This window comes from Apus apus, chromosome 14 (genome assembly GCF_020740795.1).
Source record: "Apus apus isolate bApuApu2 chromosome 14, bApuApu2.pri.cur, whole genome shotgun sequence".
Lineage (NCBI taxonomy): Eukaryota > Metazoa > Chordata > Aves > Apodiformes > Apodidae > Apus > Apus apus.
Genome location: NC_067295.1, coordinates 9,406,024 through 9,433,233, shown reverse-complemented (window position 1 = coordinate 9,433,233; position 27,210 = coordinate 9,406,024). Strand labels below are relative to the sequence as shown.

General features: G+C 41.7%; 1 protein-coding gene and 1 long non-coding RNA gene across 3 annotated transcripts; one reads left to right on the top strand and one right to left on the bottom strand.

The window, feature by feature from the left end:
- Window positions 1-1,526: 1,526 nt before the first annotated feature.
- Window positions 1,527-27,198, bottom strand: ABCC6 (ATP binding cassette subfamily C member 6). 2 transcript variants are annotated; one of them, XM_051632633.1, is made up of 31 exons: window positions 27,006-27,198; window positions 25,631-25,807; window positions 25,248-25,373; window positions 24,494-24,631; window positions 23,350-23,475; window positions 22,720-22,781; window positions 21,799-21,930; window positions 21,170-21,382; window positions 20,182-20,359; window positions 19,586-19,747; window positions 18,539-18,631; window positions 17,758-17,961; window positions 16,985-17,131; window positions 16,196-16,283; window positions 15,864-15,933; window positions 15,030-15,156; window positions 14,382-14,558; window positions 13,945-14,112; window positions 12,271-12,454; window positions 11,733-11,790; window positions 11,101-11,221; window positions 9,757-9,964; window positions 8,434-8,744; window positions 7,564-7,763; window positions 6,763-6,889; window positions 6,101-6,202; window positions 5,216-5,362; window positions 4,530-4,688; window positions 4,121-4,287; window positions 3,473-3,667; window positions 1,527-2,925 (listed from the first exon to the last, which is right to left on the bottom strand). In XM_051632633.1, the coding sequence occupies exons 1-31, from the start codon at window positions 27,045-27,047 to the stop codon at window positions 2,817-2,819; spliced, it is 4,518 nt and encodes a 1,505-aa protein (XP_051488593.1). In that variant the 5' UTR covers window positions 27,048-27,198; the 3' UTR covers window positions 1,527-2,816. The 2 variants fall into 2 exon arrangements, with proteins under 2 accessions (XP_051488593.1, XP_051488594.1); XM_051632634.1 differs by having other exon boundaries at window positions 11,101-11,218.
- On the top strand, window positions 19,096-26,764 carry LOC127390736 (uncharacterized). The gene is made up of 6 exons (XR_007890940.1): window positions 19,096-19,370; window positions 21,839-21,956; window positions 22,724-22,802; window positions 23,352-23,436; window positions 24,503-24,611; window positions 26,402-26,764. It is a non-coding gene; the product is annotated as an uncharacterized LOC127390736 (long non-coding RNA).
- Window positions 27,199-27,210: the final 12 nt, after the last annotated feature.

The following is a 27,210-nucleotide window of genomic DNA, read 5'->3' as shown; positions in this document are numbered from 1 at the left end:
TTTTTTTTTATTACTTTTAAAGACAGCACAATTAATTTCATTTATATAAAAAAAGAAAACCTCATTTAATTGCATTGCTAGCTATTTCTGTGTACTTTGTGAAAAATTTTCCAAAGACTTGTCAGATCCAAAAGTAAATCACCAGACATAGCATCCTTGCTCTTATCTAGAGAAAGGCTGTGCCTCTTCCCAGTTCATGTCTTTGCTCTGTGCACCACTTCTTCCAGTCTTTGAAAAGACTCTTATCTTTCAAAGCAAAGCTCTTAATCTTTCTCCCAGAACCATTTTGTTCCAGTCTGTTCATGAAAATGTTAAGGATCTGTGAAACAAGTTCAGATCCTGCTGTGCTCTGTCTTCTGTCTCACTGCAGTAATGTGTGTCACTTCAGCCCCTGTGAAGCTAGTGATGTTAATAAACATATATTTATTATAAACGTTTATAAAGAAGTAAAAGAAAACTGTTGAATTTACTGTATTGGATTTCGGTACATGTTAATATATCCTGGCTGACAGGATTTCTTGCTACAATATGGGAGATACCTCACATCTGGAAGACCTGATTCTGCTGGAAAAAAAAAAGCTTTGGATTTTCAGGTCACCCACCAGTGTGCAGAGACACAGCAGACCTATCCTTTTAAACACTGCTTTATATTCTTAGACCAGATTTTCAAGAGAGGATGGTATCTTCAAGCATTACCTCTTTTATATATTTTACTTCAACCAGCTTCCAGAAAACTTGTGATGTCTGCCACCTGTTTTTGAGGCTTGAGCTCCTTATTTGTCACTTACAGCACCACTTGGACATAAAGCTGGGGGCTCTGACTCCTCTGAAACGTGTTGGGTTTTTTTGGTCATGTGTAATTTTGGGAATCCTTTTTCTTTTGCTCTTTCAGCACAGCTTGATGTGTGAAAGCTTTTGCTTGCTCTTACTTTGTGCAAGCCAACAGCAAAACGGTGCCCTTTCAAAGATTACAGTGTGAAAGTATGTTTTGATTATTTTCTTTTTCTCTTGCCTTCTCTTCAGTACCAACTTAGGAAGGGAAGGCAAGCTTTTAGAAGATGTTTATATCAGAGGTTATGGTATGCTAAAAGATGTCTTTCAGAATTTCCCAGCAACATGGGCACTCTTTGATCTCAGTTAAAAAGGAAAAATGCCTAGCTTATATCTCACTAATGCTTGTAAATGCTCCTGGTTTTGAGATCCATTGATAACCCTTTAGAGTACTCATTGCTTGTATCTGTTTGGTTATTTTTTTGTCTCTGCCCTTGAGTAAGGTTTGGAGAAAGAAGAGGAAAAAAAATTGCCTCTTTCCTGATATTTGAGCATGAGTATGGCAGCAGACATCAGACTCCACTCTCTTAGGCTCTTGTCCAGCAGAAACTGCTGCTCTTAATGTGGGTGAAAAGGCTAGCTAGCAGAGAAGAAACTGCTGGGTTTTGCTGGTCTGGATTGATTCTTGCCAGTTTGAACTCTCCCATACCCTCCCCCATTACTGCTTTTATACTTTAGCTTACTGAAGAGAGACGTTTCAATACTTGATTCTGTTTTTATTTCAGCTTTCCAGAAAATTAAGTGCTTTAATGAAAGTTACAGTAAACAGCAGTATCTCATAGTGTGATTTGTTTGTCACATTGTCATCTTGTGATTCCTGAGAAACTTGGGGACAGCTCTGACCACAGCTCCTCAGCACTGTGAGAGCCCAGGAAGACTTTGCTTTCAGCTGCTGTTTTGGTTTGTTAATCAACATCTGAAAGATGACCATGCCAGAGGCTCTGTAGTGCTAGAGTGGCACATGCAGGAGATAAACTTACTCTCAAGAACAAAACCAGGAATGAACCACCAGATCAGCAGGTGAGTCCCTGCTACTTACCCCATCTGCCAATCTGCCGTGCTGCAGGGGACAGAGGAGGACACTTTCTGCCATGCAAATTCCTGGTCTCCAAATTCAATTTGGAGATGTGGTGTTGGCATTTGGACATGCTCCGCTGTGACTAGCTGGCGCTTGGCAGCAGGGTGCTCCAAGCCTTCAGGCAGAAGGAATGATACTCTGCTGCCCACTCCCAGCCATGTTACTCTCACCTGCACCAGTGAGCCCATGCCTAAGCTGGCTCTCTTCTTCCAGGCAGTCAGTGGGCCCTCTGCACAGCATCAGTCACTTGAGGCCCTTCCAAAGCTGACATGGAAAGAGATGTAGTGGATCTAATCCCCAGCTGTGACAACAGGCAGCCACAGGATCTCGTGCTTAGTGGCATCCCACTTCCTTTTCCCTACTCCCCCAGTACTAGTGCACTTTGGGTGACTAGATTCAGTTGCTCCTTGGAGTCCACATGTGTGTAAGAACAGCACTCAGGTGAGAAGTCCTTGAGACAAGTTGTCAACAGTGAAGTTTGCTTGCTACCGTTTCATTTCTTGCTTGCTGTGATAACATCTTGTTGGTTTTTAAAAATCTGAAAAGTCTTTATGTATGGCAGTATATTTGGGCCCCATTTATAGTATAAATCAGACACACTGTGATCTTTTTCTCTTTTGGGTTGTTTGCTTTTATACCATGAAAGCAACAAGGCATTAAGTTCTGACTGCCTTACTTTCAACAGAAGAGTGAGGTTTTGGTATCTGGAAACATAATGAAAATGGAATTGCTAAGTTTCCTACAGAAATAAAGTGTATGCCACATAATCCCTTCTCATCTGCTCACTTCAGTTATAGCTCAAATAAGATGGGGTTGAAGGTCAGGCAATTTAGAGTGCAACCAAGATAACTCAATTACAAGATCAATTATTCCTGATGGTGGCATTATGGTATACTCCATGAGTGAGTCATGCAAGGCCTGATTCTTCCATCAGTCTGTAGAATAGTCCCTTCTGAGCTATTAAATGTTCCAGAGTATCAAATTCAGCTATCTGACCATTTTCCAAGACTAAAATCCTGTGAACAATAAAACAGAAATGTAAGCTTTGGGATACACCAGCAGCTGTAATAAATTTAGTTATTTCTACTTATTTCTAAAATAAATTTCAGTACATGCTTGTTACTCAACCAGGCTTTCCAGCAGCTTTTCAGCTGGAAAACAGCTGTCAGATAGAAATAGGTTTCTGATGAGTGAGCAAGTACTGAGTTTACGGGAGGAGAGTTTTTTTGGCAACTGAGACTGGAGTAAGATTTTTGAACATGTATTTTAGCTTAATGATTTTAAGATGAAGCAAAGAGCTGTAGCCATGGTTTGCTGTCAGTGGGGGGAAAAAGGGGTATGACACAACATGAAATGCATCATGTGGAATATTGATCTTTGATTAACCTTTTGATGCCTAGCTGATTTAAGATAGCTCCTACAATCTCTACAGCAAAGCCTTGAGGGTTAAACAAGAATAGGACAGGAATTAAGTTGCTGTTTCTGAACAGTGTGTGGTTTGTCTAGTTCACACAGGTTGCCTGTGTCTTCCTTCCTCCTTAGGGAAGTGGCTGAAGACATTACCTGTCGCAGTCCATGATGGTGTTTATCCGATGAGCTATTGTTAACACTGTGCTGTCTTTGAACTGAGTCCTCAGGATGGACTGAATCTGAAGATCAGTTTCTAAATCTACTGCTGCTGTGGCTTCATCTAGAATCAGGATTTTAGCTTTTCGAAGAAGTGCTCTGGCCAGACAAACCAGCTGTTTCTGACCAGTGCTGCAAGTAAGAAGAGGGATGGTAAACTGAGAGCAGTTGTCACTTTTCTCTGGGGTCAGAGTACATGATAAATTTGGAAATAGTAATTAAAAGGTGATAGTTCCCTTTGTTTGAAAGGGTGATTAGGCTGGCTGCACTGCAGGTAACAGTATGAAACAACCCAAGGAAATTAAGGCAGTGTATTACCATGGCACCTAGGAATCTGCACTTGGAACCAGAATTCCAGTGTTTAAGCACTGCACAAGCACAAGCCACCACAGTGATTAAATCTCAAAGGTCTTCCAGTTGGTGTCTTATGATTTGATTTCATTCTGTTAAGGAATTTGCTATCTGGGCACCATTTTCTTTTTAAACTTTTAAATTTTAAAAAATTAGACTCCTTGTCCCTCTAGCTCTGTGTTCTAGTCCTCGGGTTGGTACTGCCCTGCCCCTGTCTTTATGCATATAAGATACCTTAGGTTTTCCCCTTGGTCAGTGCACTTATATTCCAACTGATCTGGCAAATCTGCAACAAAGTTCTTGAGCTGAGCCAGTTCCAGAGCTGTCCAGATGTCTGCATCAGTGTATTGGTTTAGTGGGTCAAGATTCATTCTTAGAGGGCCAGAAAACAAAACTGGATCCTGAACACAGAGACAGTACAAACAACTCCAGAAATTAATTACAAAAACAAGCTCCCCAGTTTTCCCTACTGGGTGCAAACCTGTGGCTACTGTTACATTTAATGGGAGACCGGCGTGGCATAGAGCTTATTTCCAACTTGGAAATTGCTGAATGCCAATCCTCTGATGGAATCTTTATAAGCCTTTTTGAGGTGTTAAGATTCACAACACTGCTGAATCATTTTTGGAAATTCGTTGCATACCTGGGGAATGACAGTTATCTTGGTTCTAAGGTCATGGAGACCTAGTTGAGCAATATCTAGTCCATCAATTAAGATCACTCCTTCCGCTGCTTCCACTAATCGCAGCAATCCCACAGCAAGAGTAGATTTCCCAGCTCCTGTTCTTCCAGTTATGCCAATCTGTAAGTGTAATGGAAAGCTTTTGATTTTGATGTTGATCGTTTTCCACAGTTGGACAGACCTGTCATGTAGTTCCTCTTGGCCTTTTGAAGAGAGACAGCTTTGCATGGATCAGATCTTTGGGGCTGTTCAAGATTCACATGTTCTAGCTGTATATTAAAGGGAATAATTTATAAATGTTTTGTATGAAAAGGTATCTTGAAAGCCTTTGATGGGAAGAATAATGAATAAACTTAGCAGCTAGAACAGGGCCTTGATGTAGCAGTAGATTTAAAAAGTGAAATTCCTTTGCTCTAACTCTGCTAACCTGTGAAATTAAGTTTTACTCAAAGAATGTCTAGTGTATACAGCAATCCTGGAGACACTTTGTAGTAGAAGAAGTGTGCATAGTGATAGCTGGGCTGCAGCTTTCATGCTTACAGGCTACACACCTTGGGGTAGGGCAGGGACAGAATCTGTCCAGATCAAGTCACTGCAAAGTGCTGCTCACACTTCCTAGTTCCTCTGAAAGAAGTGGCTTTGCTTACCTTCTCTTGCCCATTGATGGTTAGAGTGATGTGCTTCAGTGCTAATTCCAAGTTTGGCCTGTACCTCAAACTATAGTTTCTGAATTCAATTTTTCCTTCAGTGAGCCAAACTTTCTCTTGAAGTTTGCCATTCAGAGTCCAGGGTGCCTAAATAGATGAAAACAAACAGCAATGTATAAAGCTGATTTAAATTACCAAATCGAGTGGCCATACTGAAATGGGAAACTTATGAAGACATCTGTGCCAAATCTCCCCAGTCTATTTACTGTTTCCAAAAGAGATAAAGGCCTCTAACTTTCACACTGCAAATGCTGACTTTTTACTTTATGCAAAGATGCCAGTCCCCTTAACTGGAAATGGAGATAAACATTTGTTTGCGTGCTACAATTCTGACATTATGAGTGGTTCAATATAAAAAGATTTATATGCCCCTGTAAACAGGACTGTGAAAGTCTCCTTTAGTGGGATCTCAGGGCAGCATACGGATAAATAATTATTACAGAACAAGAAATACTGCACTGGAGACTTTCAGTGGCCAAAAGGCTATCTAGCAGCCATCACTTATCAGAGAATTGCATCTGAACTCACAATAAATACATACTCCAAATATGGGCAGAAAATACGGCTCATTCCATGAGTGTTACCAAGTGAAGCTATTTTAATGGCAATCTAATGCTTAACTGTCTTAAGAAAATAATGATGATCAGAGGTTATAAAACAAGTCTAGTTAGTTGGAGAAAACCCAAATGCTGCAGTTCTTTAAAGGAAACATAACTGGTCTTTTAGAAGGAGAAAACTAGGAGATTTGTCCAGATGGAACAGAGAACTTACTCAGTTTGCAGAAATGTTCACCTCTGCTAGTAAAGACAATAGTTAGTTAGGTACCTCCTTAGGAGTCTTCAAGTATTCTGTCACTCTCTCCACAGAAACAATGTTGTTTTCTATGTCCGTCCAGGAGCGCACCATCCAGTTCAGAACACCAGTTATCTAGCAGAAAGAAACAGAAGCATTAGGGCAGGTAAAACAAGACTTGACCTGTGCTTGCAAGGTACCTTGTACTTTGTCTTCATGCTTATTTATAAAGACTTCGTCATCAGTTAATTAAATGATAAATCATCCCTTACGAGGCTGAAAAATAACCACGGATCCTTATGAAAATGTGTGAAGCTGTGTTTAGTTTAACCAGCTCCCCCCTTAGCTTCCTCTCAGCAAGTTTATAGAAAGCAAAATGCCACCGACTAGGATGCTAAAAGATAGTGTAGCTATTTGTTAGGCTATTGTGTAACTAGTCTGCAAACAGATACAACAGAGCATGCTGTGACTCAAGTCTGAGTGCAGATGCAGGAGGAAAAAGATGTCTGGTGCATGTGTTTATAAAGTTCATTCTCTAAAGGCTGGGTTTCAGCAGTGACAGCAGGGTTTGGTAGAAGGCGGCATCTAGGAAGTCACAGAAATAGCTCATGATTTCTTAGAAATGGTAGAAGAAATTAAAATGCAAGTTGCTTCTGATGAAAGGCAAGCATGGTATTACTTTAGTGCTGAGTTACCTGAAGAGCATATGAAATGGAGAAGCCAGCAGTTCCTGGACTAAGGTGTGTTCTGCCCATCGCTGCAAACAGTGCTGCAAACAACACTATACCATTGCCTAGGAACTCCAGGTTTGTAGCAAGCCACCTGCAGGAGGAGAATACAGGCCTGTTGCTGGGTGCCCTCTTCCCTTCTCCCAACAGAATCTGTGATTACTCTGCAAAACACATGTGGAGCTGCTGGGGTACAGGATGCTCAACAAAGCTCTTGTCACACCTTGGTTGCTCTTATCCAGCCACCTTGGAGCTCATGAATGGTTCCAGTCTCTCTGAACTGCTTGGTTTATGGTCTCTGTTAGGATTTTCCCCAAGGCCTGTTGGATGAGAGCAGCTAGCATGCAGTTTCATGGATGAGTTGGTCTAACATCTCTCACTTCTCACTTGTGTCATGACCGGTGGATGTATTGTCTGATGGGTTCTGCAGATACCACAGACCTCGTGTACTCCGTCAGGTGACGATGGGCCTCACCAGGCATGTACCTCAGCTTCCTGCATTTTGGTCACCAAGCAATACCTCCAGTAGTGTGTCAGCATGTGTGTGCCTAGCCACACAGCAGAGATGGGAGCACACTGGTTGTGCAAGGGGCACGTTGCCAGGGAGGACTGCAGTGTGAGTGATAATGAAAGAGGCTCCCCTGCCCCTAAAACACTGCACTCCTGTCTCATCTTTTGTGTACCTCCCCCCCAGTCCCCAAAGATTAGTTATCTCCACTTACCAAAGTTGTGAGAGTAAACTGATTTTTTCACACTGCAGATTTGTACCTGTCAGCAACTGCTCCAGGGAAGCACATTCGGTGATTCTCATCCACTAGAAAATTGCTCTTCAAAATAAACCTCTCCTGGTCCTTGTGAGCACGGATCACACTGCTCCCTTGGTAAGTTTCTGAAATGTGGGAGTAGATGGGTGACCGGCTGGCAGCCTCTATGCGTCTCAGCTGGCAGGAGGTGATGACGTAGAAGTGCTGGTACAAAGGGAAATGGAAAGGGAAGTGACTAGAGTTTACACCTCTGTGGAGATGCTCCACAGAAGTCTGGGAAGCCCTCAATGTGTGCAATACTGTGTGCTATCCTAGTGTTATAAAACCTAATGTGCAGGTAGGAGATGCCCTTAAAAGGTGAGGTAGCGTTTCTGCCTGTGCCATGTCCTGTCTTTATTAAGAATAACTCTGTGCTTAGTTAATGCAAAGAAGCCAGGGTAATCTGAACTCGAAAGGCCTCTTCTCAATTCACTCCTACTTTCTCCTGTAGACCAGCCCTTTGCCTGATGGAGAACACCCGTACTTGCTCTTCCCTCATGTTCAGTCTTAGCTGGCAAACCACTGGACATTCCATAGAGCTGCATTATTTACCTGGATATATTAAAAAGCAGTGTAGGAATTCTGAAGGAAAGGGAAAATGGTTTTGGTCTTAATATGATTGCATTTACATTAATGGAGACAAGAAATATGCTCTAGGTGGGATTTGATCTGGACATCAGAAAAGCATGATGTGACATTACTGTTGTTCAGAGGCAATTTGAGCTGATAAAGTGAATTTCTGAATGTTTCCACTCCTAAGAAGTGGAGCCTTTCTGCAGGGACACAGCTGTGCTGCTTCAGCCTCTCCTGTCTGTGTATCTGTATAAGCTCCTACCTGGAATGCAGCATAAAGAACAGTCAAGGGCACTATGGCGATTGCTGCCTTTGGTGTAGCCACTATAATCACAATGTAGATCTCCAGCAAGTTGAAGAAGAATCCCAGCAAGGACTTCAGCTTGTCAGGGATGACAGAATCAATAGCATCCATTTCTCTGGAGAAGTGGTTCAGCAAGTTTCCAATGGGGGTTTGCTCAAAGAAGACCATTGGGGATCTAGTAACGTTCTTCAGCAACTGTAGAAACATCTTGTGGGAGGCTAGCACACCACCTAGAAGGACTGCTGCTATGGAGGCAAATCTGCACAGGGCTGTAATATAAAAAATAACTATTACTAGGGCTGAACAAACTCACCTTGGAGTTCCTTTTTGTGAGATCATGACTCACAGTTAGTGCTGTGAATCCTAGTGAAAGGAGCTGACTTGCTCTTTGGTAGCAATTAAGCCAAGTCTCAGAGCTGCAGGGTAAACTACCCCTTTCTGTAGGGTAGTTATAGAGCGGTGGAAGACTTTCTGAGCAAGCTTGTTGTGGGCTTCAGATTCAGAACCTTAAACATGCAGGACAAATTATTTATTCTTCACAAAATGAGCTTGACTAGAATTACTTTGAATGCTCAAAACCTTAGGTTTCCTGCCTATGGGTTCACTGTTAGTACAAAAGGGTACCCAAACCTTCCCACTCTTCCCAACTTTTTCAAGTTTCTTAAAATCTTTTCACTTGGGCTGAGATTTTTCCAGATTTGATTTTTTTCTAAAACAAATGATTAGGTTTTTTTAGAGAGTGACCAAAATATTTGTGGCCATTTTAAAAATTCCTTTTTCTCTCTCTTTATACTCAAAAGACCTAAATTAAGACTTAATTCAGCATGAAGAAGAGCCACCACTCGGATATGATTAATTTATATTGGAGGAATGGAAAGGGATAAGGGGAAGAAAGATGTGCAGAAGATGTTGGATACAAGAGGGCAGGATAGAAAAATAAGGATGTTGTGGTTCTTCCATTGTTGAATGTTTTGGGGCTCATGTCATTTAGTTTCACCAGGAGACAGAGGAAGACACTATTCATTATGGTCTGGTGAAAGGCACAAAAGAACAGTTCAAGCATACTGTGAAGTAGAATTTCAGGCAGTAACACTGGAAATATTGTTCAGATCCCTTAGAAATCTTCTCTGCATCACAGCCTGTAGCTTTAGGTCCCATGCTAACCCTCTAGCACTGGTGCCAAGAGCTCATGGGTATGCACTTGTTTATATTCTGACATCCTGGATATGGGAAAGAAAGCTGGAAATACAGAGAAGAATTAGGTGAGCAAGTTAAACGAACCTTGAATTATTCCTAGTGCACCAAAGACTCCAACTCTTAGATCTGTGTGCTCTTGTGTCCCATTGTGAACAGGATCGTCTGTCCACGTGCTGAGCCAGTAGCCACGAGAAAATGACACAGCTTGCTGGCATGTGAACATCAGGATGATGCACATGCACAGTGGTAAGCCCATTGCCCTCAGGTAGGCTGCATAAATCCAGGTATTGATCTAGAGTGAAACAGTTGGGGAAAAATAGGAGAGGCTGGGAGGATCAAACTGGTTAGCAAGGAAAGGCAGTTCTGAAATAAGAAATGATAACTTATGGCATGTCTACTTAATTATGTCACAGCCAGAGCAACCATGTTAATTCTTTTTTGTTGTCCTCATGGATAAATAATGAAGTAATACTTCTATAAATCCATAGTGTTAATGAGTGATTGCGATCAACTAATGAATGGTACTGCAATAGGCTTGTGTTACTGCTGGATAGCATGTAAGGCTTTCCTTATGCCAGGCAGTGCTTCTCATTTCTTCTTGGTATGAGGAAGAACTAATGTGTATCCCACTGACTGCTTGTGAGAGTAACTGCTGATGGGCAGAGGTAAGGAGATCCTGCTCCAGCTAATACTGTGCTTATTCAGAAGAGCTGCCTCCTTTGGGGTATCTGACTTCTTACTCCTATCTCTTCTCAGTACCAGTGTGTAGCTTGAGCTGCTTGTTCCCTCCCAATGCTTTATTGCTGCTACAGTGTGCCCTGAATACACACCTCATCCATGCCTGACCCCTCCAAACTGGAAGCCCGCACCTGCTTCTTTCCTTTCACAGCACTCTCCTTGCCTCAGCTTTTTGAGGTGTTTCCCATGGGCAAGATGAGAACAGTGATATGCCTCTTTGCCCCTTCCCACCAACCTCAAGAGTCTGTAGACAAACTCAAGATTACAAGTCCCTTGCAATCTTATCTTTTTATGTCCCTTGCCACCACCTCATCCTAATTGCCTTGGTGTGCTTTTCCCATTCAGGTAGCTCTTGAATCAGGATCTCTCTCCTCAAGTAGTCATAATTTCCGCACACACACCCCCCCCATCTCTATAGTGTTCTCTCTGCAATGTACATGTATTATTCCCATTTTGGAACCAGTGCTTAGATCAGGGCATCCAGGGAGACACAGTTTGCATAGAAGGTGCTGTGTATAATATTCCTGAAATGCCTTTGTCTTGATCATGTGGCAAACTCATACAGCTCAGCTGCCTCACCTGGAGGTGCACAGGTTTCACTCAGACAGTGAGCTGAACCCCCTGCCCACCAGCAGGTCAGTAATAAACTTGTGGTATGTGCCTACCTTCACAGAAAGGTGCAGTGCTTACCCTGCCATACTGAGTGTGCTCTTCCTTGGTTAATCTTCCTTTGGTGGCTGCAGCAGTGGTACAGTCTTGACTTACAGGAATGGTCTCCTTTCCCATAGCTGAAGATTTGACTGAATTGCTACTTGATAAAGAAAAAAATCCTTTCAATTTTTAGCCGAGGCAGTGAGTTTTTAAAGCTGGATCTCCATACCAGTCTGCCTCCATATTCATGCCTAGTTTGAGGGCTGCAGTTTTCAAGGTCCTCCAGAGTGACCATTGGCCATATTTATCACAGGGACTGGGCTTTGTCAAGCTATTAACAAACAGAGGCCTTAAGCGTTTATTAGCTGTTGTTGGCTTGAAATGAGTCAGACCTTACAGCTGCACTGGGCAGTGAACATTAAGCAAATGTATCGGAATGCCTTGTATGTGAGCTCTGGAACAAATTCTGGCTCCTTGTGAAATACAGAGAAAATGTTAATCAACCTCCACATTCAAGAGCAGCTTTCTACCTATTCTTGAATTTTGCTTGTTTGCTCTTAACTACTGATTTACAGATCAATGGCAATCCTGTGTCATACTCAGAGCCTCCATGTAAGCTTGTATGGGCTTTGGGGCAAGCTCTTCAGTGTCTGAGACAGCTTTTAGCTTACCTGAAGAGCTTCTTCTCTGATGGACTGTTTCTAGAGGTGGTGATGCCTTTGGTGCCTCCTGTAGATGTGAAAGAAATGCATTTTTTTATCTAAGTGCTTTAGAATCCTGTTTTGTCCTGTATAGCCTTTGAGAGACTGGTAATATGGAGGAAAGATTAATTACAAAGAATTTCTAAGGGTAGAAATACCAAGGTGGGGCTTGAAGAATAGCACATATAGTGGATAACTCTGTTTACTGAATTATTGTTGTTTTACACTAAGATAGAACTGTTCAATCAAGAACCAAATTTGAGATTATGAGTCAGCTAATTTGACAGGCATATTTTTCCACACACAGTGACAGTTTACTGTGACTGGATCTCAGCTTTAAAGGTCTATAATAAAACAAATTTAAGACTGGCTTTTTCGGTTTTATTCTCATTTTCCCTCTTCCCAACTATGAACAGCAGCACTCCCCCTTCCAGTTCTTTAATAATAATATTAAGGAAACAACAGACTGATGGATGTAGGAACAGTGGTTCCAACTCATTTGTGTTACCTGGAAAACCAGAGTCTGCCTTCTCTTCTGCAGTAATGTGTGAATGAAGAAATTCTGCAAAGGCCCCATTTCTCTGTAGAAGTTCTTGGTAGGAACCAATTTCTGAGATTGTTCCATCCACCAGAAAAACAATGTTGTCCACTTGAGGCAAAATGTTAATTGTGTGAGTCACCAGAACACGAGTCTGCTTGAACAAAGAGGGAACAGTCACAATTGTTCTGGTGTTTCCCTGCTCACTCAAGCTGTTGCAGTCAGCTGTCTTCTGAAGAAAGACACGTACTCAGTGTGAGCTATGATTTTTACTAACTGGGAGGTATTTTTGTGTTTTATTGCTATAACTTCTGACTGTCTCTTTGGTGAAGTTTATCTTTACAGCACAGCTTTGTGCCCATTTTGAAAATGCAGAACTTGAGAGTGGAGGAGTGAGTCCACTCTTTCATGTTGTCATGCACAACATGAAAGAATGAGGAGGGGAACTGAAGCTTGAAATCCCAGGCTAGAACCCTGTGTGGAGAAGGATCTTTTGCTTGGCCCACTGACCAGTTCCATGTTGCTAGTCGCTCTCAGGCTGAAGCTGTTCAGTAGAATGATGTCAGTTGAAGAGTTTGTCACATTTATTGTCCCTGATACCAGTATTTCACAATGAAATTTGTGCCGGAAAACTTCATCAACCTGAACGGAGTTAGAGTGCAGCTCCTTTTCATCTAAACAGCTGGACATATTTGCACAGATAGGTACATGTAGGAAAGGACATAAGAAACATACTTTTTCCCTTGATAACATCGTCATCTGTTTCTAATATATAATCAAGCCCTTTGAGTACTGCTTAAGCTTGACACTTGCTTTCTTTGTCTTTCTGTGTTTTAATACAATAATTACATTCTGATACTTGCAAGCAATCTACATATGAAGAGAAAGATATCTAATCAGACATGTCTGTTTTAACTGGACTTCTTAATTAAAGAAATTACCTCTTTTCCTTCCACAATATGAAACTGAATCAAGTATTTATAGGCAATTTATACCACAAAACAAACAGAGCTGGCCTAGCACCCTATCTCATGTAACCACATTTCTTTTCCAGACTGCCTGACAGCAGAAAAATACCAAGCAACAACACAACACAACCAATACAAAAAAGAAACAAAACAGAAATGTTGAAGATGGATTTTAAGATCGAAGTTTAAGTGATGAATGCTTGGGTGGTGAGGCCTCTAAAAGTGCCACTGAACTATTCCAAAGTGATGGAATTAGACAGGCTAAGATACAGGGAACTGGAAGTGATCAGACAGTTCTACCTAACTATACTGTAAGTAAATCTCAAAAAGGGAGAAGGGTAATGTTGATGGAAGACCAAAGAACTATGAACTTGCTGTGGAAGTAAGACTGGAAGTAGGCATGTAGTTTGCATGAGGGTAAGGACAGTTTAGGAGAATCTAACTTTTCAGTCTTTCTCCTAGATGCAATTCATGCAGGACTTCATGTGTTGCATGGACTGCAGAGGTTACCCATTCAGCTTCCCCTGTTGTTAAACAGTGGTAGCTGCTGCCACTAGCATAAAAGAATTTGGGAGCCTTTGATGAAGAGAATAACCCACCTTACTGGAAACATTTCAGAGGCCCTAACAATTAGATACATTTTGCAGTCTTTCACATTTCAGGACTTAGAATGCACCTTGTCCTTCAGCAAGCCGTTGGGTCCAAGGACATGTTCAAATATTTGCTGTCCAACATGGGCATCGACTGCTGAGAGGGGGTCATCTAGAAGGTAAATTGAAGCCTTCTGGTACACAGCACGAGCAAGGTTCACTCTTTGCTTCTGCCCTCCAGATATGTTTATTCCCTGTAAAAAATATAATCATGCTGTTTGTTCCAATGCTAGTGCGTATTTCCCAACTGTTGCCCCCATTTTACATGGAGGTTTTAGGACTTTGTTATTTTTTAAAATTATTTTACGACTTAATATTATTCTTTTTTTTTAATTGGTGCTTCTGTCTCTTTCTGTGGTCTCCCTGCCTCCCTCCAAATAGGGCTCTTGAGATGCAGAGGCAGGTTGCCAGAGTTGTAGCTACTCATCGAAAAGTTGGCCAAAATATAAACTTAAGCCAGTACCTTCTCTCCTATTTCACTCTTCTGCCCTGCAGGGAAGCTCTCCAAATCAGGTTGCAGTGCACAAGCATCTATCACTCCATTGAACCATATCTCGTCCATCTCTCTCCCAAAGAGAATATTATCTTCCACTGAAGCATTTTGTATCCAAGCTTGCTGGGGGACATAAGCTGCAGTGCCCTATAAAAAAGGAGGTAGAAGAATGTTAACCATCTCTTCCGTAAGCTCAGCTTGACACTGTGGGAACTTGTCTTTGAAGAAGAACTCTCCTAGTTAGCTTTACAGAAGTCTGTAATGATCACCATTGACGGGTCTCAACATAGCAAAATAGGAGTCTGCACTTCCATTATCTTGTAGAGAAGAAAACAAGGGCAAGTACATGATGGGATTTCCCACAATGCCACTTCAGCTCATTGTCACAGTGGGAAGTGGAACTGGATCTTTGAAGTCCTGCTTCAGTTCCCATTCCCAAGAGCCAGGCTCACCTGAGAAATCTTAAGCACCTTCAGATAACTAAATGCAGGTTGCTACATACAGCCTTTGTTAAAATTCAGCAGTAAATGGGTTTTCATCAAGGACCTGATGTCTTGGTTAACACCTTACTATTCCTGAAGACAGCCTAAGTAGAAGCAAACACTCAGGAAAATTCACCTTCATGGTCACACAGCCGTCTATCTTCTCCAGCTCACCAAGTAATGCTGACAGCAAGGAGGACTTTCCAGCACCCACCTGGCCAACTACAGCAAGCAAGGAGCCTTGGGGCACACTAAGATCTATCCTATGGAGAAAAGATAGGTCACTTATCACCTTTAAGATACACCTTCTGAAAAGGAAATGACCGAAGTTCTTGCTATTGACTTGTATCAATAACACCAACTAACCCCCCTAATTTCATGCTTGAGGCCTCTGCACAGGGTCACTCTTCCTATCATGCTGACACTTTGCAGCAGAACAGGAGTCATCACTTAAAAGACACCTCCAACCAGAAGGTCTTCATCCACATCCCTATCTGAGTTTTAAACACAGAGCCAAGACCCACATTCCCACTTTGGAGATAGTTTAGCCCAAAGCACCTGGATAAAAAGCATTCCTAAACATAAAACTTTTCAACTCTGTTTCTTCTCTAAAACCACAATGTCTTTTGAAATAAGCAGGTAGTGAAGTACATACCTGCAGACTATCAATTCTACTTTTTTTTTTTTTTTACTTTCTGTAATTTCTCATTTGGACAAGAAAATTGTGTAAAGAAAGCAGTCTCCATGTATTAAGGTAACATCGAGATACAGGCACCTTCCCATTTATGTGCATAAAGGCAAGATTACATTTTGTCTGGCTTCATAATTTCCAGAATTCAAGGTTAAATATGAAGCAAACTTGGAAGCCTCTAGATATTCCACACTGGTCTCACTTAGGCCCTGAGAAATTAGTTCATTCATTACCCACCCTGACCTACAGAATTGAGATGACTTAAGAGCAAGTCTGTACCTTCTGAGACAAGGAGAAGTTTCTTTGCTCCAGCAAAAAGTCCCATTTTTTATGGTGATACTTGCCTGTACTAAAATATGAGGAGAAATAAAATGCTTATAAATTCAAAGATAAGTACAGAAACATCCCTATTTATGTGACTTTCTGTTTCAGTGTGTACTTATATCACATAAAATGAACCTTAAGTATGAGAAGAAGACTCTAATTACCAAATGAGATTTCATAATTAGAAATAAATAGACCTGAGAGTGATAAAGTGACAGTAAGGAGCAAGCATTTGTCTCCTGAGTATGGCAGGCACCCTAAGAGTGGAACTAACACTAGAAGCTCACCACAGTCAGAAGTGTTTCTGCTTGAGCTCTCAGGAGTCAGTTCTTCCAGATTCAGAAAAGCAGCTAAGCGGTTTAAAGAAACTTTGGCCTGAAATGAAGAAGCACAAAAAGAGTAAGATTTAAAATAGAAAGGAAGCTAAAACCCAGAGTGAAGACTCAACTTGAAGACCCACTTAGAATGTTGACTAGATGCTGTAGGCTTAGATGAACAAGTGCAGCTCTTTTTATTAACCGCCTTTACTTCCTCTTAGCTTAGCAAAAAACTATTCTTCTCCATGTTTTCTGTTCACACAGTGAAACTGGTGTTTTCTTTCTCCAGTTCATCCTGCAATCTTTACAGTGTTTGCTTCCATACATGCAGACTTCTTGGGGTGCAAGAGGGAAACGCCATTTCACAATGTCTTGCTGGACAAAATGACTTGCTTTTCTCTCTGGCCTAGGCTAGTGCATTTCCACTTAACTCCCATGGAGATTTTGCTCCATCTACTCTTATGTCTTTGATTAGAAACAGAACTGGGAGCACCTCTGAGATCTTAACTGTCCTTGTGATTGCTCTCAAAAAACTTAAAGAGTTGTTCTTGATTACTACTGTCAACATACGGAGGCTTTTTAAAAACCAATATTCCAAAGTACCTTTAGCTGCAAGTCCTTGCACTTCACTGGTTCACCATAGCAATTTCATAGCTGGCCCTGACGTTCAAAGCCTTAAGAAATCCCTACCTTTACCTGTTAATGGTGATACATAAAAAAACCACTTATAGCCAGAGAGGAACAAGGCCTGCAACTAACCTGGACAGCAGCATTTATGGAGAAGGGCAGGAAGGAGTGCGCAGTGTTGAGAATGTTGATCAGTGATAAAGATACAAAGGCCTTCTGAGCATCCAGGATGTGCGTGTTATCCACCAGGGTGTACACAGCAAACATGACAAATGATATCTGAAAGGGAACAAAGGAAAAGCAAACAGTTTGGTTCAGACTGAGAAGAGTTCAAGAGTGACAGGCTCTTTCCTAAAGACTCTGGAACCCATTTAGTTAAATCCAGGCTATTGCCCATCTGCGTGGTATCTGTCCTGCAAATATTACAAGCAAAGGTATGTTTGTCACATGTTGGTGACAAAACCAAGGCTGATAATTTGACATCTGTTCTACTTCAAGAAAGTTTTGGTGTTGCAGCCACAGCAAGGTGAGCACAGCCATTTCCCACTGAAGACATGTATGGCTGAGCTGCAACAGCAAGTGCAAAAGTGGGTGGCTTTGTGCAGCTACTGACTGTGCCATGAACCCTGTTGTACTGGAGGTTGCCAGGTGGTTCTTGCAAAGCCAGCTCAGTCTGCTTGGAGCCCACTGCCCACTGCAAAGGTTACTTGTCCATGGACCTGTTAGGACAGTGTAAATGTCTATGTGGCTGATTTCACTGGGGATCAACAACTCCTGAGAGACCACCAGCTCCTCTGGGCAGATATTATCTTCAGCAGTCCCACAGGAAAAATCTGTCCAGACAGGTGTGCAAAGATAAATGGAAGTAAGAACACTTGTTTTATGTAGGAAGGTGAACCACTCACCAGGAAAGTTGATGAATGGAAAGAAGCTAGAGATGCTGAGAAGAGAATCTGAGATCTTTTTAGGGCCTGAAGTTCTTGTTTCCGGATACCAAGCACTTTCTCCATGAAGATTTTCTCCCAGCCATACAGTTTGATTACTTTCATGTCGCTGAGAATGGCATTGGTGAGTTTAGCCCGCTCATCTTTATGTTTCATCAGGGTCTCCTACAGTAAACATTTGAATTTTATAATTTAATAGGTTGGATGTTTAACAGTTGATTACTCTGAAAAAATACCTTATTCCTGCCTGTAAATTCTGAGTATATTTCCATGCAGTTGAGCTGTGTATACTGTTTCACTTATGAATCTTCCAGGCTGGGAAATACTTTGGTTTTCATCTTCAGAGCTTTATTTTTACTGGCAATACATTAAAAAAATCACAGAAAAGATGGGCAAGCAAGGTTAAAGACTGAACATGCAAGAGCTTACTCTAAACTTCAAGAAACTTTGCAGGCTTTGAATCCTCCTGTGCTCCTTCAGTCATGACCAACATGACTAAGAAATATTAAGCCATCATTTGTTGTTGAACGTTAGTGATAGGATTCAAAAAAATACTATTTTGGGATTTTGTTGGGTTTTGTTGTTGTTTTTTCCCCATCATGTATGCCTACTGTAATCATTAGTAGCCTTGGGTTCCATCTGGTCCCTTTCTGAAAGAGCATGGCAGCCTTTGACTTAGATTTACAAGTAATATCCTAGCATGACTGAAGTCCATAAATCATTTTTATGAAGCAAAACATACCTGAAACTGACTCCTCTTCTTTGTGATGACGAAATTGAGAGGCAAAAGAAAAAGGAATACAGCAATCGAAGTCAAGGCAGATGGCCCAAGAAGCTGTCAGGAGAGAAAAAAAAAAGGAAGAACTTCTTGTGATTGCTAGAAACAACTCTTCTATTCCCCCTTTGCTCACCTTACCTCTTATTTGAATTTAAGCCTAACATCCCTCACAACTAAGGCTTTAATCTTGCCTTTGTCTTTACTGGGAATTGTGCTCCCTAAGCACTGTGGATTGTTAACTCACCAGGCAGGGTAACTCCTGTCATCACGCTCTCTTGGATTTATTTGCTTCCCTTTTAGGAACTAGATTGTTGCTGAAAGTGAGCCAGAAGCTCGCCAGCAATTCAAGTAATTTCTCTTCCCATCTGTTCTCGGATGTGTTAAGCACGACATCTTGTGGCTGGCGTAAGTAAGTAACCCGAAACAACACTAAGTTTCGTTTAAAAAACAAACCCAAGCCCTCAACAAACTATTCGTACAGCATAAAGGATCTTTTAGATTATCATCCTTTGTTTCTAATTCGGATTTTCTAAACTCCTTGATACCTATGTACCCAGTGCTCTTTCTGAATATTATAGACAGTGTCTAACTGATCTTCTGTCTTTCAGAACCATTCCCCTTTATCTTCTGTAACTATACTGAGGAGCTGGAACTGGACTCATAGCCTGTACTGGGCCATGACATTTTGGTTGAAAAGAGAGGTGACAAAGGAAATCTGAGGCAGTTTATAAATCAGCTCAGTGTAACCCTACTTGCAGTCGTTTTCCCTGAAAGAAACTGGATGCTGCATACACAGGTGAGATGATGCAGTGAAGGATCAGATAAGCTTCTATACCAATGAAAGTATCTTCTAAAAAGGAAAGTGAATCCACCATGCTACATAGCTAAGAAAAAGATGGCAATTTCAGCTTATTCAGAGTGACAAAGCTCTATGCAGAATTCTGAAAGCTCCTTTTTCCTTTGATACCTGTAGTAGAAAGGGATTGATAAAGTACTGTCATCATAGTTTACCTGCCACAAGAAAACAAAGCAGATGATAATCCGAATAGGAGCAAGCCAGATCCCATTAAAATAGATAACCAGATCCATTAGCTTTTGGACATCAACAGATACCAGGTTAGTAATTTCACCCACTGTTGCTACTTTTCTTGATGCATGTGACATAACTAGGATCTAGATGGGGTAGAGAAGAAAGGAAAGGCATCATCAAACAGCAATTTTTATCCAAAAATCTTAACAATTTTCTGTATAAAGAAAAAAAAAAGAGGGAGCAGAATGTCGAATCATAGGCATTGAAAACACACTGTTGCCTGCAGTATGTGCCTTCACTTGAAGATAAGAATTCACTCTGTTCCCCAGCTCTAATCTACAGTATAAGAAAATGTTTGTTACTTTTTCCTCTTTTGTTTTCTTGGCTTTTCCTTCAGTGGTAAGATCTGAAAAATAAATAGTAAAATATTTCCCACATACTGTTCAGAGACGAACACAGCACAGAATTAAACCCTAAAAGTAGTTTCCATTAACATCTCCCCTGATATTGTTAAAAACAATGTACCAGCAATAAAATAACTACTAATGTAAGGCTGAAAAGGAAGCTAAAGACTCACCTTCCTGTACACAAGCCCTGTTACTGCAGTTTTCAGTCTCAACCCCAGAACAAGACACATGTACATGTAACGTTGTTCAAACAGAGTCTGGAGACAAGCCAAAAGGAACATAGTGAGGGCATAGAAATAACCATGCCAGCTTGGTGCTTCTTGATCTTTGCTGAACTTCAGGAAAAGGCTGCAAGATAGGGACAGAACCTTGGTGAATCCATGTAGAACTCATGAAATACCAGGGATTTTTCTGTATTTTCTCTGGCTGATGTTTATCAGTAAACAAAAAGAGCTGGAAAAACTACTACACATCTTATGTCTTATAATATCCTGTTTTTTGACATTTAGCTACTCTTAGCATCTTCTCAGGGGAGACCTCATTTTCAGGGAAGGATGGCTCCTGAATTTGATGCATTTGTCAGAAATATGCAAATTGGGAGGCATAATCTAAGGGAGTAATTTGCATTTTCAGAACTTCTCTTAATGACTAAGGAGTGATTTTTTCCTTGAACATATACTGTAATGCAGGTTTGTGTTGTACCAACGCAATCCACAAAGCATTGTCAACTGACTAAAGAAGCTTTTTAAGATGTGGAGGATGCTCAGCTGTGCTCTTTAGAATCAGGGAACATGGAATCTTAAGACTACAGCAAGTGGCTGACAGCCTGTGCAAATAATGTGATATTTAGACCATCAAATAACTCACTCCTGGTCTGGTAAAGCTGTCAGAGGCTTAGTGCAACCTGTCCCTTCAACTGCTGGAATACAGCAGTGGAGAAAGTGCACACCTTTAGTGAGTGGTTGTTTGGTTTTTTTCCCCACTGTCCATGGGCTTAGCACAAATGGTGATTCAGCTCTTTGCATCAGAAATAGGAGATTTCAAAAGGCAAGTGTTTGTGTGTCCACCTCTGTGGGTGCTGGCAAACACACCTCTGTGAGCTTGTGCACACAGCAGCCTTGTACATGTGATAGAAATATATTAAAATTGTGCACATACCTCAACAACTTTGGGATGGAGAACAAGAATACATCACAGGTAACTAAGCAGACAGTACTGAGAAGGAAATAGGTTCCAAACATGCTCCAAAATGCTTTCAGTAAGGGCCCACTCTGACTGTGCTTTGATTGTAGTAGAACCTCCGTCTCTTCAGCTTCCGCTCTGCCAGTTTCACTCTTTTGACCCTTTTTAAATATAGCAGACCCCATTTTTCTAAAGAAAGAAAAAGGAAAGCTAGCCGCAATTGGAGAAAGCTTGGGGATCTTGTGCTTTCAAGAAAATCATTAAAGATCTCACTCTGGGTCTCGTGCCATGTCCAGTATAAATGCTCATCAAAAAATGATTCTTCTTACAAAAAACAGTTCTGTGTTTACAGGAATGGAACAATCTTCTCCAGCAGATTTCAACATTTAAAATCAGATTTTGTACAAAGGAACTCTCTGAGCACTCACTTACTGAAAAGACCCCCCCAAGTTTTCATAGCAGAGCATTACTTGGACCATTTTATGTATAATAACCTTTTCTTCTTTTGAACAGACAAACAATTCAGCGGGATTGAATCTTTGTCAAGATAGCAAGCACCTAGAAGAGCTTATCTCTAGAGCCTGAATATGTGCTGAAGTACTCACTGCTGGGTTCTGCTCTGATAATTCTTCCACTCTCTCTCAGCCCAGGCAACAATTTCTTCAGAGGAGTCCTCTTTCCTCACAGGCCACAAATCATCCACCTCCAAGGGCTGCTGACAGCCTTTCCAGACCAGCCTGGGAAACACACAGACTGCTGTAAGGTAAGCACAGAAGGATTTGTTGTGCATGTTATTTTTTCAAAACAGATGAGCTTCAAGTTAGTGCACCACAGCAAGCACATAGGGACTTACATAAAATACTATTTGGGACTGTACTTTCTCAGAATAAACATGAATGTTCAGGAACAGCAGTTTTTTTTCAAATTCCTATGCTATTTTCTGGCAACATACTGAGAATTTGCCAGTAAGCCCTAGTTTCTAGTCCCTACTGAGAGCTGGGTCTTTGGCAGCAGGGGACAAAGTTCAGTTTAAAGTTACTGTCTGGCTCAGTGCAACACAGATGAGGCCTTATCATAGTGGGTATTATGCTCAAGGTATATAATAATTTTACTTCTGAATGGTAAGCAGCAGGCTGGGCAAATGTCCTAATTCAGTACTTGCCCCTTGCTCAGCATTTGTTACATGGCAGGCAGATCTGTGGTTGGTGTACAGTCATCTTTGGAGATTGCTGAGCTCTATTTCAGGATTGGGAGGGCACTGGAGGAGTCGTTGAATGTGGGAAGAGAATGATCTAGAGTAACAAATTTGTGTTTTAAACTGTTGTGGGAAAAGTAAGTTAAATTTTCATAATTTGATATTGTAAGAATACCTGAAATCCCAAGAGAAAGAATTAAAATCCTCACTACATAAGCTAAGTTGGGGTCTGAGACATTTCCTGCTGGCTGTCCCCTACACTCTTTCTTATACTGCTGGGTTTTTTTTCTGTTACTCTGGCAAAACCAAGTCTTTTTCTGTGTTTTCTTACCCAGAGAACCACCAATATGTGATTTTGGAAAGAAAAGACGTGCTGGCTTCTGGACACTGATTCTGACGGGAGGAAAAACACAGGTGATATTTATATACAGAAAAGGGCATGTGTCAGATGAATATAATCCCCTTCTGTGCATCCACAGGAAAAGCAATCAAAGTGTTACACCCCCCCCATTCATTGTCCCTGAAAGTGTAAATGTATTGTGGAGGATCAATGGGATCAAGAGACTTTGTAGAATTTGACTTTGAATAATGTCTCAGGTGGAGGAACAAAGAGTATCATTCTTCATACCCAAAGGCATTTATTTTCTGAAGCACCAAGCTCTGCCATACTCCCAGCTCAAATAGAGCACTGCTGCGAAGGACAGCATGGGAAAGCCACAGGATTCCTATCTACTGGTTTCAATGAAAACATGGGTATGGATAAAAGAGGCTTTAGCTTTTCGAAACATACATAGAGTATGGTTATCCCAAATTCTGCCAGTTGCCCTTTATACAGAATGATGTATCAGCTTTTATACAGAATCGTGCATCTTACATCTCCCAGATACTCATGTTCCTCTCTATCCCCATGAATTTAAATTCCTGTTTGAGCACTGCATTATGAAAAACATGTTATACTTACAGGATTGTTGACAGCTTTAGAGAAGAAGGGAGGATGATCAACTAAGCAAAATAGCACAAGTTCTCCTAGCACCAGGCTAGCATAAAGGTAAGTTGTAACGTGGTGGAAATGGTCTTCCAGGAAGCCCTACAAAACAGAATACTGTTGAGAACGAAGTCAAAACCTTGACATGAAATCAGCTGAGAAAGGTAGCTTCTCATGTTCTACCAGCCATAAGCTCTGAGTTTTGCATGAGGTGCATTTGTTTAAATTATAGTTAGGTAGAGCTACTTAACTAGTAACTCGTGTAACTGGAATATCAGAAAATACTAAATTAAGAGCCACATTTTAAATTTATAGTGGTGGTTTTATTGTGAGGCTTCACAGCCTTCTAGTCAAGTCAGATGTCCACATTACATCATTATTCAGGGAACTTTGGGTGCTTTGAGGGATAGCAGCTCCTTGCTTATCTAGTGGGATGTGTTGATAATGTAATAAAGCAGCTGCCATTATAAATGTAGTGTCTAAGGGGTTCCATGAAGGGCTCTCTACTTGTGTGGATAAGAAAGAGAAGAACCAAGGGAACTGTATTTTGGTAGCAAAAAGTGGATTAGTGTCCTAGTGCTTGAGTATCATTCAATACAGGAGGAATAAGCTAGTTCCCAATTGTCTTTTGTGTAATGTGTAATTTGTATTTTCCCCCTATTACTTAAACACATAGGTCATAACCTTTTTTTCTTAATTCCTTGTTATGATGGAAAGGTCCAACTGTTTGCCTGAGGAAAATGGCCACTGACAGCGAGTCTCAAATGTGTAAACCCAGCCAGCACTTCTCCACAAATAAACATTCAGCACAAATATCCAGATTAAAAAAAAAAATAAAAAATGCTGATACAAAATCTGGCATAAGTCCAGTTTTTAATGACAGCATTTATGTTTCTTTTGCTTTTATTCATATATGAAGTCTGCTGAGCTCTTAGAAAACTACCCTGTCTCCTTTGAAAGGGTAACATGGATGAAGATGACAGTGTGTCAACAATGATTTTTCTCAGCACGTATCTTGAGAGGAAATTGGTTGTCCACCTCACAATCAGTAAGGCAAAAAGAACACTGTTGTTTAGGGACTTCATACCCCTGCATGTTAAAGAGACATGATTTAACTTACTCTTTCCAGGGCATGTTGGACTTTGGAACTAAACATCACAAATGCAGCCAAAAATGAGAGCAGCCAGTAAATCAACAGGATGCCTGAAGACTGGATGCCCCTCATTCTTTCCACCTGGGTAAGGGACACGGCAAGTATCTGCGAGGAGGTAAAATTTTGTCCAGATAAATAGCTGGTAATGAAATGCCAAACATGATTATCAAATTCATGGTTACAAGAGAGAAAAAACAGTTTGTTTCTTGCCCAAACATTTCAAAATTATAGGAGCTGCAATATTCTGCCTAAAAGGCTAAAATTGAAAACCATTATGTGCAATTTTGCACTCAAGAATGTCTCTCCAGAAAGGGAAAATAAGTAAGTACAGGTGGAACAAAAGGCTGGGAGGATCCAGGCTATGGAGACACAATGGCAGAAGGGGAGGACAGACATCTAGGTTGAAGAGGAACCCTCTTTCATTCTAAATCATACTAAATTGCACACCATGAGTATGAGAAACTGGATCTTGTTGTTGTGAGACCCATTTCTAAACACTACTACTACCTCAGCTCTTTTGAGGTGTGCTCTGCCCACAGGGTTCTATGTTGTAGCTGTAGACACTGTGGTCTGCCCCAACTCCAAACCCCTGCTGAAACTCACAAAGGCTGACTCCATCAGCTCTCTTTGTGCTCCAAGATACTGAGAAACATGGGAAATACAGTATTTATCCCAGGAGGCTGAACGGGGCCACACACAGGCAAAACAAAGGAAGAATTACCATTGTGATTCCCACCACAGCAGGACTAATGAAGAATGCTGGAGCCCGTGGGATTCCTTGGCTTACTTCCCACAGTACAAAGAAGACTTTAGAAAAACACAGTATTACCAGGATGAATCCAAGGACCTAGGGCAGAGACAGCAAACACATGTTGGAATAGACTGAAATGGATGATCTGCTGAACTGAAGGCTGCAAGCAGCCTGGGCTTGTGACAGTTCTTCCTAAAACTTTACTTGATTTATACTCGCCTGATTTTTACCTGAGTAAATGTCAAAGTAAACACAGAGATGGATTGTTAGAAAAGACTTAATGATGTAGAAAAATTAAGTTCTACATCAAAGTTGTCACAGTGTTAGCATCAAACCCCATCCTCCACTCTTACCATTTTGGTTTTGAAGATGTGGGACATCCTGATGTAGCCTTTGTTTTGGTGTCGAAGATACAAGTAGTAGAAAGGAAAACAGATCCAAAGATAGGCACAAGGGATCCAAGCAATGACTGTACTCTCAAAGCACCAGGTAAATCTTGGGGTGTTTGTATACCATGTCTGGTTCCAGTCCTGTCACAGAATCAACACAGAAGTGAAACAGTAAAGCTAATGCATGCAGAATTTCACCAGCTAATGCAAGTTGCTAATGCTGCAGTGGAGATGTACTCTAGTATTACAGGAACTTAATTTGGAGTTTCAAATGTAAAGAACATCTGGCAACAGAGGGGCTGCTGGAGAATAGTCAGGTGCCACAGGCAAGGGAGCACACAGCAGTAGCATTTTGAAAAGAATGGAAGCAGAAATAGAGACAAGAAAAGGCTGGAAAAGTGAAAGATGCCAAAGAGAGGACATCAAATATCAGAACTACAGAGAAAGAAAAAAAAAAAGAGAGAGATTTAAGTTATTTAATGCGGAATGAGAAAAATAGAGAATGAAAATGGTATTTGGGAACCATCAGAGTAGTTAGTAGGGAATGACTAGTGAAGTGGAAGTTAGGAGGAAAGAAGTGTCCTAGTCCATAAACTGCATCACAACTGCATTTCCTCAGCTGTATTTATAATTCACTTGTAATTTTTTTGGCTGAACAAATACATGGATCTCATCTGCTAACATAATACTAAAAATACAGCAACTGTACAGGCAAGGTTATTTTTTCTTCCCCAGCTTGTGGAGATGATTTGAGCCCTTTATGTGGAGGACATGATGCAAAGCAAGGCTATGGCAGAGGAATCACTTGATCAAGAAAGGAAGCGGATAATGGCTCACAAATTATTATGGGAGTTTATGGACCTTGGAGATGGAAATCCATGCGAGTCTGGACTGACCAACTCATTAGAGCCCTTTCAGAGGTACTTCTGTAGTGGGGTCATTCAGCAGCTACTTTCTGAAGACAATAAAGGGACTAACTTCAATAACCTTCCACCAGCTGCTGCACACGCCTATACAACGCTCATCAGATTTACTGTTAACTGCATAAAGACTTGGGCTGTTCTCTCTTTGGGTGAAAACTTATCCCTGGAAAGCCAATTCCGTAACACCAGCAGTCTCTGCTGGCAGGGCACTTCACCTTTCCCGGTGTTACCGCGCTGGCAGCTGCAACACGGCCGGGGCGCGGCGGCTGCTGCCTGTCCGGCCCCCGCAGGCGAAACCCGCGCAGCCCGGCGCGGGGCCGGGGCCGCCGCTCGCTCCCCTGGCTCGCCCCGCGGGCTGGGGCAGGGCCTGCGCGGGGGGGGCCCGGCGGCGGGACGGGGCGCGCTGTGTCACTCACCCAGAGCCCGGCGGAGCCCCCCCCGGGGCCGCACAGCGCCATGGCGCCCGCCGAGCCGCGGGGCGCAGCTCAGCGCCGGCGGGACAGGCCTTTCCGCCCCGCACGGAAGCCGAGAGCCCCGTTCCCGCCGAGTGTCTGGGGGACCGGTGGCGTCCCGTCCCGGCGGCGGGAGGTGCCACGGGGGCAGCGGGCAAAGTCCGGCCGG

Bases quoted from the DNA above. Each gene is read 5' to 3' on its own strand.
- ABCC6 (XM_051632633.1), bottom strand. From the start codon at position 27,047: ATGGCGCTGTGCGGCCCCGGGGGGGGCTCCGCCGGGCTCTGG. The intron at 12,455-13,944 runs GTGCATTCTAAG...TTGTTCAAGCAG, and splicing joins ACGGCTTGCTGAAGGACAAG to ACTCGTGTTCTGGTGACTCA. The intron at 7,764-8,433 runs GTAGGAGCTTAT...CCTTTGTACCAG, and splicing joins TTCTTTATGCTGCATTCCAG to CACTTCTACGTCATCACCTC.